Source organism: Peromyscus californicus, unplaced genomic scaffold, assembly GCF_007827085.1.
Source record: "Peromyscus californicus insignis strain IS unplaced genomic scaffold, ASM782708v3 Scaffold_3__1_contigs__length_106647218, whole genome shotgun sequence".
NCBI lineage: Eukaryota > Metazoa > Chordata > Mammalia > Rodentia > Cricetidae > Peromyscus > Peromyscus californicus.
Window position 1 is genome coordinate 39,349,709 of NW_026294551.1, and position 13,159 is coordinate 39,362,867.

General features: G+C 44.8%; 1 protein-coding gene across 1 annotated transcript; it reads left to right on the plus strand.

Annotated features, from left to right (window-relative positions):
* Window positions 1–5,988: 5,988 nt before the first annotated feature.
* On the plus strand, window positions 5,989–11,345 carry LOC128122424 (C-C motif chemokine 6-like). Its single transcript, XM_052757984.1, has 4 exons — window positions 5,989–6,177; window positions 9,971–10,033; window positions 10,338–10,446; window positions 10,778–11,345. Exons 1-4 carry the CDS (start codon window positions 6,102–6,104, stop codon window positions 10,890–10,892), a joined length of 363 nt encoding a protein of 120 aa, XP_052613944.1. The 5' UTR covers window positions 5,989–6,101; the 3' UTR covers window positions 10,893–11,345.
* Window positions 11,346–13,159: the final 1,814 nt, after the last annotated feature.

Sequence of the window (13,159 nt, forward strand, 5' to 3'; positions counted from 1 at the left end):
TCTTTTTTTTAAGTCTCAGCCTGTGTGGTATAAAGTGGAAGGGAATACAGGAAGGACCTGGGCTTGCAGATTTGGATTGTCCTTCCATGGGAATCTGGAAGAGAGGGTATTAGCTGGATATCAAGCCATATAAACAATAAGTGATTGTTATGCCTGATCCCAAAATTAGCACCGAGAACAGCAGGGCCTTAATTTGAGTGTGTGAATCTCAGAGGACTGAGGACCTACTACCCCCATTATCCTGTGTTCACTATATACTGAGACACTAATACTGAGACAAGAAGGAATCCCATGGCGGGGTTGATCAAAGGGGAAAATTGTGTGAGACTGCAATCACCAAGTGTGCACTGAGCGCCTAAGAGAAAAACATCAACGTGAGTCCAAGCAACGCACAGTGAGGCTGCCGTAACAAATGGGGCTCCCTTTGCATTTAAGAGGTTAGCGTGTCTTTTTCTCTTGCTTGAGAAGAATTTTTAAGTTTCTTTGAACAGTTTTCAAGATAAGTAGCCTTATCTCCAAGACACATTTGAGACTGTGGAGACTCAATGGATTGGATTCCTTGCTAGCCTTTCAGTTCCTCACGGCTTGACGGAGGGGTGGGGTGGGGGGAGTGGGGGTTGAGGGGGTGGAGGGAAGCGCGGTAAGGCCTGTATCCAGCCTGAAAAAGCACCAGCCTCCATCAGAAGATATCTGTACCCTTGACAGGGAAGTATCTAAGTGAAATCTGCTTGTCAACCTTTTCCTTGGAATGTTCCTGTCCTCTGTCCTAGGTTATGTAAAGGTGGTAATTTTGCTTAAGCTCTTGGGTTATTAAAGAGAAGGAAAGCATAGGCCCATATGACATTTTTGGACTGTGGAATTTTGGTTTTTTTTCCTCAAAGGCACAAGTGAGTAGGACAGTTAATGACTGTCTTTTGAGATGCTATGAGTCATGAAGTCTCTCAATAGTTGTTTAGGAAGATCCTCTTGCTCTCTTAAGTGGGCCCACGAGCCATTCATAGTGAGTGGATCTCGTGTTTCCTGTTTCTGTGTTTAATGATTATGGATGAGAGGTCGCAGAACCCATGCGTGGCCCCAAAGCATAGTGCAGTTGTCACAGTTTGTAAGCATCCCAGCTACCATACAGTTTATTTGGAATTTTACATTTATTATTATTACCACTATTATTATTATGCATGTGTGTGTGTGCATTCCATGGCACATTATGTGGAGGTCAGCGGACAACTCTGTAAAATGGGTTTTCTCCTTCCAGCTTTACATGCGATCTGGGAGTCACACTCGGGTCATCAGACTGGAGTGGCAAGGGCCTCTGCCTGCTAAGCCACCTTTGCTGGCTCTGGGTGGGACTCTTAGGGGTCATGTTTTAGGGCAATCCCAAGGCCAGGACTGACACTAATGACACCTTTGACTTTGATGTCTGTCCACTGACACTAGTTACTGCACATGCTTCCTTGGGGTCCTGAGTAACAGTGGAGGGACACAACAAAGGCCAGTGTTGAAAAGAAAAATCACATTTTAATTCCATGTAGGTGGAGAGGTAAGGGCAGGTGCCCCAGACTCCAGAAGAGGGTGTCCAGTCTCTTGAAACTGGAGTGCCAGGTGGTTGTAGGGAACCAGATTCAGGTCCACGACTGAGCCACCTCTCCAACTCCAGAAAATTAATATTTTTGTCCACCGTATCAGGAGTCACCTGACGCCCCTCAGTGTTTGCTGGCAGGGGCTTGGAGAGGAATTCACTTTGGACACTTTCAGAAGGTCCACCCTCCCTTTGGGGAGTGGGACAGCCCCCTCCCTTACCATAGTTGCCTGCTTAATAGAGGAGGTAATGCCCTGGGATTCTTAGACCCTTGCAGTGCCCAGGCTAACAACAGCTGTGGCACCCATGGGTCTGTTAGAATCCTCTTGGCCTGGGGCTTCTCTAAGGGGGCAGGTTCTTATCTGCCTGGGGAAGTGTAGTATTCTCCAGGGCTAAAGCCGACAACCGGTGTGGCTGCAGTTGCTTCCCCCGGGCATTTTGCACTGCAAATAAAATTTTCTCTGTGGTTGAAAACTTCAAAAGACAAATTTAAAAGTTAATTTGGGGTCCCATTGTCTGCCTGCAGAGCAACTGACAAAATAGATTTTTTAAAAAAGGTCCTTTCATTACACTTACTTAAACTTACTTCTGCAATGTGCTTACACTTTCTGGTTTTGTCCACACTCCTTTCTATTTCATTTTGGAACAATCCTTTTATTTTAGGTCGAAGTTACTACCTAAAATCCTCGTTTACCTAAAGCATTTCCTTTTTTTTAAGGTTTCTTTACCCAACATACATTTCTAAACCTACAGCCTTCCAACTCTCTCTTTCATACTTGATAATTCTGCTTTTTTCTTTTCTTTTTACAAAGTTTAGAAAATATTTCTTTCTTAATAACTATATTTTTGTGAAAACCCATGAAGCCATATCTGTAACATAGGCAGAACGTGTTAATAACTTAAAGACACTTATGTTTTTCCTTCTAACAAATGTAAGTTAATGGATTTGTCAGGGACTTTAATGCTACTGCCACAGGCACTTAGGAACTGCTTTTGTCAAAAAGCATCAGCTTTATTTGGGCCCAGAAGGCAGCCCGCAGCAGGACAAAGCCTTCCTTTTGTGTATCTGTCCCCCTTTCTCTCTGTGACCTACTTATCTCACAGGGGAGCACCTTAACCACCCCAGGAAGACTGAAAGTACAAAGAGGAGCTATTGTTCAAAGCCTCGGATTCCAGGAAGAATAAAACCCAACAGGCCCAGCTCCAGATGAGAGCAATCATCTGTGAAAGTGGGCCACACCCTGGAGCACGAGCAATTACCCCCTGAACGCCAGCTGTCCCTCCAAGCAATAAGGAGTTATTTTAACCACACTGCAGGACCAGAACAGGGGAAAACCAACAAGGTCACAGCTTGACGGGGACTGCCGAGTTACACACACCTTTTTGTCTAGTGTTTTAATCCCTTCTCTATTTAAATCTAAAGTTCACCATAACTCATCTCTTTAACTGGTGAATGAGAAACAGTAGCCAAGCTAAACCTGCCGGGGCTGCCAAGGCCAGGACTTGTGTTCTTCTAAAAGTCCTGTCATATTACGAGCTAAAAAGAGTTTGACCTAATTGAACATTTCTGTTTACACGGACAAGCATTTATCTTCTAAGACAGTTTGGTGCCATGTAAATAATACATGAACACAGCACACACGCAGACGGCACACATGATCAGCTGTACATAAAAATAGACCAAAGATTCCGTAGCTTTCATGGACGTTTATCATCTGTGAGGTCTGATTATTTCCTCCACGGCACTAAACAGTCCTTAGTCTAAAGTCTGTGCCTCCACATGTACAACCCTTAATAACAAAAGCTAGAAAGAATGCGTCTCAATGGCATGGAGCTTGAGCTCATTACCGACGGGGCTCGGGTAGACAGCCAGTGAAAGCTAAAATGTGACACTTGAGCGGAACTTAATACCTTTTTCCTGTTCTAAATGCTGAACTACAGAGGGAGAGGTGACGCCTTTACAGCGTAAAATTTACTGAATATTATTTTGAGCCACAGTCCCCCACTTTTTAACTTACTCCGAGACTAAACTATGTCCCTGTGCTCGTGTTTCTAAAGGAAATCAGCCTGGACTGGACAGTCTAACAACCTGTCTCTCAGGGTCGTGAACAGACTAAAGCGCAGGTGAAGAATTTCTGCCCAGGCTTCCCTGGAGACCTTCTCTGAACTGTGTCTCTTCGCAGTTACATTCAACAGATGGGGTTTTAACCTTCTCAGGAAAGGAGAATTACGGAGTCTAAAATTGCCTGTTAGGGCACTGATAGGTTCTAGAAGCCTCAAAGCATCCTCTGGTGAGACTCTGGAATTAAAATGGGATCAGAATCTTCAGCAGAAGAACATTTTGGCTGTAAAACACTGGTGAGGAGATTGCCCAGTTCCCTTTATCTGAGGTGACTAGGCTCACAGAAAATAGCAACATCTGAGAGGACTAGTGGGAAGATTTCAGGATCCAAAAGAGAGGGGCTAGAGCATGTCACACACAGAAACAGCCTTTCCTGGTGTGTTTCGGATACAGCACACACTGTTTAACGAGGTTTGGGACTCTGGGTGTCACACCATGGTCAGTTCACACCAACAGGGTCTCCAATGGCTCTCCCAGAGGCCAAACAGTGGTGCAAGTTACCGGTAGAACAGTCCTTAGAGTGGTGTCCTTTTGAACCTCCCTGATTATTCCATCTGACCAGGAGAGCAGTACGGACGGTTCCTAGGAGATTCTTGTCTTCAAGGCCAGTGTTACTCATCAAACACTGTGTGAGTCTCTGGCCAGAAACAGAGAGAAAGAAATGAGAGCGATGTGTAAGCCGAAAGGGTAGAGCAGAGGAGCTAAGTGGTTGTCAAGGAAATTCACCACCACTGCTTCAGACATGGTCCCTTTGCAGTCACCAGGAAAGATGTCAGTAGCAGTAGGTAGTAGGGTATGAATTGGACACACAGCTCCCTGCTGCTACCTGTACCAGCCTGGGGAGTTTTTTGGCTCTTTTGTTTTTTGTTTGTTTTGATTTGGCTTTTTGAAACAGAGTTTCTCGATGTAACATCCCTGACTGTCCTGGAACTCACTCTGTAGACCAGGCTGGCCTCAAACTCAGAGATCCACCTGCCTCTGCCCCCCCCCCCCCCCAGTGCTGGGATTAAAGGTGTGTGCCACTACCCAGCTGTCTGGAGAGTTCTTTTTGGAGACCTTAGCACAGGAGAAGCTTAAATGCATCTCATAAAAGAATTTCAGAGGCAGGCAATATGAAGCAGAGTTGGAGGTTTGTTTTTTTTTAAGATTTGTTTACTATTATTAATCATGTATCTATATTGTGTCTTGTGTGGGTGAGGTGCACACTTGTGCAAGCTCCCACAGGGGCCAGAGGTATTAGTCAAATCCTTCTGGAGCTGGAGTTATAGGCAATTGTAAATTCCCCATTGTGGGTGCTGAGAACTGAACTCTGGTCCTCGGTAGCAGCAGTTTATGCTCTTAACAATTACGCCATCTCTCCGGCCCTAGGATTGGAGTTTATTAAGAAGAGAATTTTTTAAGCATAAACTTAAATATGAGTATGAACAGAGACACTTAGGAAATATGAGTATGAACAGTACACACTCAGGTGTAGCCTGGGCTTCCTAAGAGAGTCACCGTTAAGTTAGAGTTAAGTTATTACGACAGCCACACATAATTTTGTCGGCCTCTGAAGTTACATCCCAAAGGGCTGCTAAGAGTTTTATTTTCTCTTTTTCAGTAAATGAGATCACAGAGCGGCTCTTGGGGTACACTGGGTAGGATTGCAGCTGGTACGGTAATGCCCTAGGTCATGAGGATCTGACAAGGAAGTTAAGATACATTTTCACTATAATGAAATTTATAGTCTTATTTCTAAGATTCTCAGAAAAATTCCACATTCACATCTGAGAAGGGAATTAGTCCATACTTAAATGTCAAATATTACTGAACACAGTTCATTGCTATTTAATAAGTATATAAGCAGCATAATCCATTGCTATAGTAACATTCTTATTTAAAATATCTCTGTATACAAGGAGTGTTGTCTCTATAGGCAACTTTTTTTGTTGCTAATTATGCTGGAATTCTTGACTCTCAGCTTGTACATGCTTCACATGTTCTGGGTGGAGTTTGCAAAAACCAGAAAGATCCCAAATGATCATGTTTTTCCATACTCACTTCCAGGCTAGCTCCTACCCTGATTCCACCACTTACTAGCTGTGGTCACCAGCAGGCCTCAATCTTCAAGAAGACTTCTGAGTAAGAAGTCCCACATCCCTTTCTTTTCCCTGGCTTTCTAGCCCACCGTAACCTTTGCACCCACTTCCTGTTGCATTCTTGGTCTTCTACTTCCTGTTGCAATTTCAGTCTTGTTCCCTCTTTTAGAACTAGCATGTCGAGTATTATATAGGCAGGAACAGCATTCTCAGTTCTACCCTGGGACTTCCTGATCCTCCTAGCATATAAATACCAGGGCAGGCCAGTGCATCAGGGAGCAGTGAGCAGAAATCCTCAGAACAGCTGGGCCTGCCTTTCAGGAGGATGAGGAACTCGGCGACTGTCATTTCATTCTTTATACTTGTGGCTGTCATTGGATCCCAGGCTGGGATCATACACGGTGAGTTCATTGAGCCTGCTCACCCAGTGGGCAAGTCTGTGGGAGCTTCAGAACTGGGGAGGGGACAGAGAAGGAGACCCCTGCCCTCCTGGAAATACTTTACATCCTTGACATAGTGATGGGATTTACTTATAAACAGCATCAGGTTACAGACCTGCCTCTGTCTGCAGCCTTTAGACCCTGGAGGAAACTAGGCACAGAAGCTGGGTCTCATTTGGGGAAGCAATTATGTTTGATACGTTTCGCTAGCTGACTGTGCTAACTCCAAAGAACTGGAATGAAATTCTAAGTCTGAGGGAAGCAGACTTACAAAATAAAGTATCAGACACCACCTCCAATAACTCTATCATTTTGGAGACGTGAGATGGGCAGGTGATCAACTCTACCCCAAATCGTTTAGCCATGCTAGTCTTTTATTTGACAAATGCACATCCAGCACTTCTTGTGTGTTGGACAGCTACCGTTCTGTTTGTCTTATGGCTGTTAGCACATTGATTCCTCCTAACAAGCCTGTGGGATTAAACAATGGAAATTTGCCTTTTTCATAGGGGAAAACAGCAGACTATCGGTGATTTTATATTTTTTTCTCTATTGCTGTGACTGCTGTCACTTTATAAATGAGAAAACTGAATCATAGAAGTCAAAGCCTTAAGATGAAGGCTGGTAAGCGGTGGAACTGGAGTAGAAGCTATCCTAGAATGGGATATAAAAAGGTGGGGTCAGTCATTTAGGATCTTTCCTGGGTTTTGCAAGCTCCACCTAGAACAGGTGAAACACGTAACAATGTATCCACATGGCCTCCTTTATGTAAGCCAAGCTGACTACACCATCTCTTGGTGTCCTGGCGTCATGATTCCTCCACCCCATGTAAATATCAAAATCCACAGATTTCCTGTCCCATGCACATACTCATCTGTGCATAAAAAACTCGAGCCATTCATAAGACTTCAAACAAGTTAAATGCCAGTGAATACTCATTATATTGTTGCTTAGGGGATGATGACAAGAAGGAGTCTCTAGTGCTTCAGTTGTATTTCAGGACATTTTTCCATGGTTGACTCTGTTTCCACTCCACTCTGCTTCTGCTCCAAATGTGGTAGACCAACTCAACAAAAGGAATAAGCTAAGAACACTGGAAAACAATTGTTGGATGAGTTGCTGCCAAAAGCATTTATTTATGTTTTGATATAAGAAATGAATACCAATTTTTTAGTTAGATTTGTTTTATTTTCATGCATGTTTTATTTTGTCTGAGTGTGGGCATGCACATATGTGGGCAGATACCTTCAGAGGCTAGGTGTTGGATCCCCTGGAGTTGGAGTTACATGCAATATGAGCCCCCTGCCGTGGGTGCTGAGAACTGAACTCTGGTCCTCTGTAAAAGCAGAGGCATCTCTCCAGCCACTAAATATCAACTTTCTTTTGGAGGGGGGGGGCAACTCAAGACAGGGTTTCTCTGTGTAGCCTTGGGGGTCCTGGAACTGGCTCTGTAGACAGGCTGCCCTCGAATTCAGAGAGATCTGCCTGCCTCTGCCTCCCAAGTGCTGGGATTAAAGGTGCACACCACCACACACAGCTTAAATATCAACTTTCAAAGCTACCTTTTCGGCCAGGCATTGGTGGCGCACGCCTTTAATCCCAGCACTTGGGAGGCAGAGGCAGGAGGATCTCTGTGAGTTCAAGGCCAGCCTGGTCTACAAAGCGAGTTCCAGGAAAGGCGCAAAGCTACACAGAGAAACCCTGTTTTGAAAAACAAACAAAAGCTACCTTTTCGGCTATGATACACAGAGAAACCCTGTCTCGAAAAACAACAACAACAACAACAACAACAACAAAAAGCTACCTTTTCGGCTAGGATAACGTAACTTCAAGTTAGCAAAGAGAGCAGTGAAGGAGAGAGAAAAGAAAGGAGAAAGAAGGAGGGAGGGAGGGAAGGAGGGAGGGAGGGAGGGAGAAGAAGGCAGAAAGGGAGGAAGGAAGGGCTGGTTGAGGTGCATCTGCCTAATAAGGCAGGTTTAGAAATCTTGATCTGGAATCTCTGGCGCTACATGAGCTTTGCAATGCAGAAGTAGAGTTTTAGTAAGTTAATATAACACAACCATTTCACTTCTGGGTATTGACCAAAAAACTTCAGAGTAGATACATGGAAAAATTTTGATACACTCATGTTCATAGTGGAATTATTTACACCACACAGAAGGAGGAGCCATTCTACCTATCCATCAGCAGATGAGTGGATAAGTAAAGTGTAACTGGCATGCTTCTGCAGGGGAATATTACTCAGTGTTGAGAGGGAAGGGCATTCTGGTGTGTGCAACAAAAATGGATGAACACTGAGGAATTGGTATGGTGAGTGGAATATGCCAGTCACGAAGGGCTAGTGCTGCCTGGTTCCATTGCCATGCTTAAAGAAGCTGATTCGTAAAGACAAAAGAGGCATGGTGGTGCACGCCTGTAATTCCAGCTGCTGGGAAGCTGAGGTGGGAGGGTTGAGTTTGAGGTCAGTCTGAGCAACACAGCAACACCTGGTCTTTAAAAAAGAAATCACACAGAGCGAGTAAAGTGATGATTGCTAAGCTGAGAGGGGGAAAGATAGGAGGTAATATTTAATGGGTTCTGAATTTCAGTTTTGCAGGATGGAGAAGTTATGAGTGGGTGGGGTGGTAGTTACACACTAGTTGGAATTACTTGATACCATTAAACTGGACACTTAAAAATTATTTAAATGGTTGAAGAGAAACAGAGGAGGAGTGGATTGTGGGGGAGAGGGTAGATGGGGGAGGGTCTAGGGGAGAGGAGGGAGGGGAAACTTCAGTTGGGATATAAAAACAGGAAAATGCATAAGCAAAAATATAATTAAAAATATATATTTACATGGGGCTGGCATGATGGTTCAGTAGTAAAGAAAGCTTGATGACCTGAGTTAGACCCCAGAACCTACATAAAGGTGGAAGAAGAGAACTAATCCACGAAATTAAATTGTCTTCTGACCTCCACATGCACACCCACATCACACTCTCTCTCTCTCTCTCTCTCTCTCTCTCTCTCTCTCTCTCTCTCTCTCTCTCACACACACACACACACACACACACACACACACACACACACCTGACTGTTCCTTATCCTAGATCTGATCTAGGAAGTGTACTGTAATCAAACAAAGTAATGTTCCTATAATATATGTGTATCTTTGTACTAATGGAACAAAGTAAAAAAAAATAACAAAAAAATCCCTTCACTGCACTATAAAGGACATCATACCACCAAATGGGTTGCTAGAAAATTTGTTTCTAGAGTCCCATAGATTCCAGATGTGTAGACACATGTGACCTATCACACAATGCACTTTCAGTTAACTTACCTGTGTTAGATTTGCAGCTGGTTTTTAGGATTTCAGAATCTATAGAATGTTTTTATTTCTCAAATATTTTTGAAGGATTATAGGGCAGGGAAAAATCTCATAGCAAAAAGACACACTAGCCTGAGGCAGACCTTCAACCCAGATAGGTTAGCAGAGATCCAGTAACAGAGCCTGCCTGCCATCAGATGGGAGAAAGGGAGTAGGGCATGTTGGTACACACAGTACTCTTAGCACTCAAAAGGCCGAGTCTGTATAATTGAGGGTTCAAGGCCGCCCTGGGCAGAATGGCAAGATCATTCCTCATTCACCAAAACCTGAGGGTGGGATATGTGGTGAATGGAGGGGCTAATATAACGCTACCAACCACGAATTTCTTTCCCTCGCCTTGACCAACCACAAATTTCTTTCCCTCGCCTTGTCTGTTTCTTTCAGATACAATACTAGAAGAAGAGAGGAGTGAAATTTATCACTTTAAACCTCCAGTAATTCATCAAGGTAAATGGCCAGATATGACCAATTTTAAAGGATTGGGTGGATAGTGTACTGTAGCTTCACCTCCCCTACTGATGGAACAGGATGGAAGGGCCCTGAGGATGGCAAGCATCTCTGGGAAGAGCAGCATGGCCATGGGGACTCACTCCAGTGACGCCCTCTCTCCATATGACCTGGGTGCCCTAAGTCCAGCTGCTTAGAGCAGAAGCATGTCCTGAATCCTGGGCCTTCTCACCCTCCACAAGACCTCCACAGGACTCTCGAGAGTAACAACTTGGCTCCTGAGTGGCCCTTTGTCTTCCTACAGGCGTTCATGGCTCTTCAGACTGCTGCTTCTCCTATGTCTCACGGATCCCGTGTTCGAGATTTGTGTCCTATTTTCCAACTAGTGGTGGGTGCATCAAGCCAGGCATCATGTAAGTGTCAAACACACTGATTGTGTGGGAGGGAGAGGGGGAGCCTCCAGGATCCTAGATGACCTAGTGGATAGGCTTCCAGAAAAGACCCATCCTTGGATCTCACCAGGTAAGCGGAAGGATACTTCAGGGTGTAGAGAAGGGGACTGCCTGAGTCACTCCATTAGGGAATCTCACAGGCCTAGAAAAGACCCTGGAGAGGAGGTGGTCTGAGTCATCTCCTAGAAAGAACAGATTGTTGAGTGGAGCCTCGGAGGGTCCAGAAGATGGGGTTCCCTTCTCTATTTACTAGAGACCTCTGTTTGTAATCTATCTTCCCCTTTTTCTCCAGCTTTGTTGCCAGGAGGAGGAACCAGATCTGTGCCAACCCCAGTGATCCAAGAGTTCAGGAGTGCATAAAACGCCTGAGGCCAACCATAAGACCTGGGAACCAAGCCATTGCTTGAGAAGGAGGGCATGTATTGCCAGCCACTTTCTTCTGCCTTCCCCAGTGACCACCTAGGAGGCTCTAAGCATTTATTTTTATAGATATTTAAAGGACTTGTCCTGCTGTTCTGGTTAAAATGGCTCATGTAGTCAACAGTATTTATAGGGACTCAGCTTGGCATGGCTAGAACCATCTTGAGTTGTAACCATCATGATTGTCTTTGAGTAACTATTGAGTTTTTCCTGCATAGTTTCTCAGCAGATTATAAGTGGATAAATTATTAGAGCACTCTTTGGGGGCTTTGGAATGTGTCTGGTTCTGATACTAACTTAAGCCAGGTACATCAAGCCGAGATGAAGTCAGTTTTGCCCTAGCCCATACATATGGCCAACTTTGTGGGGACCCAGCTGTTCTTCCTACCACACTAGAGCAGTAAAGCATCACCAAAAAATAAAGTGCATCTGTGTAGCCACAGGTCTGTCAGTCTTTTTCTTCAGATTCACAGACCCACGGGGCAGTCTGAAATTGGACTACTGGGGAGAAATTATCGCACTCACTCACCTTGAATTTCCAGGGCAAGTCATGTAACTTTGGATATTTTCTTCAAAACCAAAGATATCATGGCATAATTTTTAAATTTCTAAGAACACAGTTTATTCCAATGTAGACTTCATATCAAAGAGGTATTTTACCCACTAGTGAGGGAACCATTAAATTGGCTAAAATGTCTTTGGGTTTTGTCTCTGTTTGGTGGGGTTAAGGAATGATAGGGGCCTCTGACAGGCTGAGGAACAAAGGCAACATCAGCCATGAACTCAAGCCTTCCCTTTACCTACTCTGATATTCTTTGTATTGCTACAATATTATGCTCTTATGAAATACACATTTGAGGGTAAAAATGGCTGACTAGAGGCTACCTCTGAATAAGCAAGTCAAGTGGAGGATCAGAATAAGAAAAAATACACTTTATCCCAGAAAGAAAGCTAAGAGGAGCTTCAGAACCCTGGAAGGGAGTGAAAGGAACGGGGGGGGGGGGGGGGGGGCAGAAAATAACCCCTCCCCCATGCAGGGAAGTAACTGATGAATGCAGCCTACCCCACGCTGTTCCCCAGTAGGCGGAGGGGACAGCTTCCAGTCACAGGGCAAGCCTGCACCTCTCATGAGGCTCAGATCCCGTCATAGGCTTTGCTGCGGCAGTAATTTCTCATTTGGATGGGTCAGTGGTGGAGAGAAATACCTTTTGTTCACACACCTGGGTAGAGGGGCAACAGTCAGGCGCCATCCTGAGATAAAATCCGTTATTTTAAAAACTGAGTTACGAGTTATTCAAAACTGGTAGAGGTTCCTGAGGTCAGGGAACCTCTACCAGTTGGGGAGCCATAACTTGGTTCGCCACAACCTCTCGGTGAGGGAAGTGGATGAGCTGTGGAGAGTTGGAGGGCTGGACACTAATGAGCTGAAGGGTCAAGTCACAGCAGGGTTAGCTCAGGCTCAGACGTGCATAAGAGAGATAGCCCCGCCCTCCATGACAGGGAACAGATCCCATCAACTGAGAATAACCCTGGCTTTGATAGTTCGAGCCTGAAGCAGGCGGATGGATCAAATCCTAGAGCCAGAGGTTGTTCACTGCCTCCATAGGCCCAAGGCCTCTGAAGTTCCAAGAATGTACAAAATACTGACAAAAAGCAGCATGGGGAGGGAAATGATCTAGTTTAGCTTACAACCCAAATCACAGGCCATCATAGCAGGGAAGTCGCTGTGGCAGGAGTTTGCACATCCACAGTCAAGAACGGAGAGAAATAAACACATGCGTGTTCCTTCCTCGCTTGCTTAGTTCTCAGCCAGTTTTTTCTATTCACAGTCCAGGGCTCAGTGCCTGAAACGGTGCCACCCACATTCAGGACAGGTCTTCCCACTTTAATTAACAACCAAGACAATCCCCCATACACATGCCCACAGATCAACCCTGTCTAGCTAATTCCTCTTAAGATTCTCTTCCCCAGTGATTCTAAGCTATGGCACATTGCCAGTTAAAGTAACCAACACGATACTCACAGTGGCATTCCCCCAGCAGGGTGATTCATACTCAAGAGGTCTTGAAAGTATGAAGACAGGTCCTCTGCTCAAACCAACCTCGGTGTTGCGGTTTCTTCCCACATTCCCAACACACCTGGGAAACACCCTCCAGATAAAACATAAAGCACCCCAATCTGGCAAGTCTTAGGAGGATGAAAGAATTTGCCCAGAACACAGAAGGAAACCTATGAGGCCCACAGAACCTCTGCT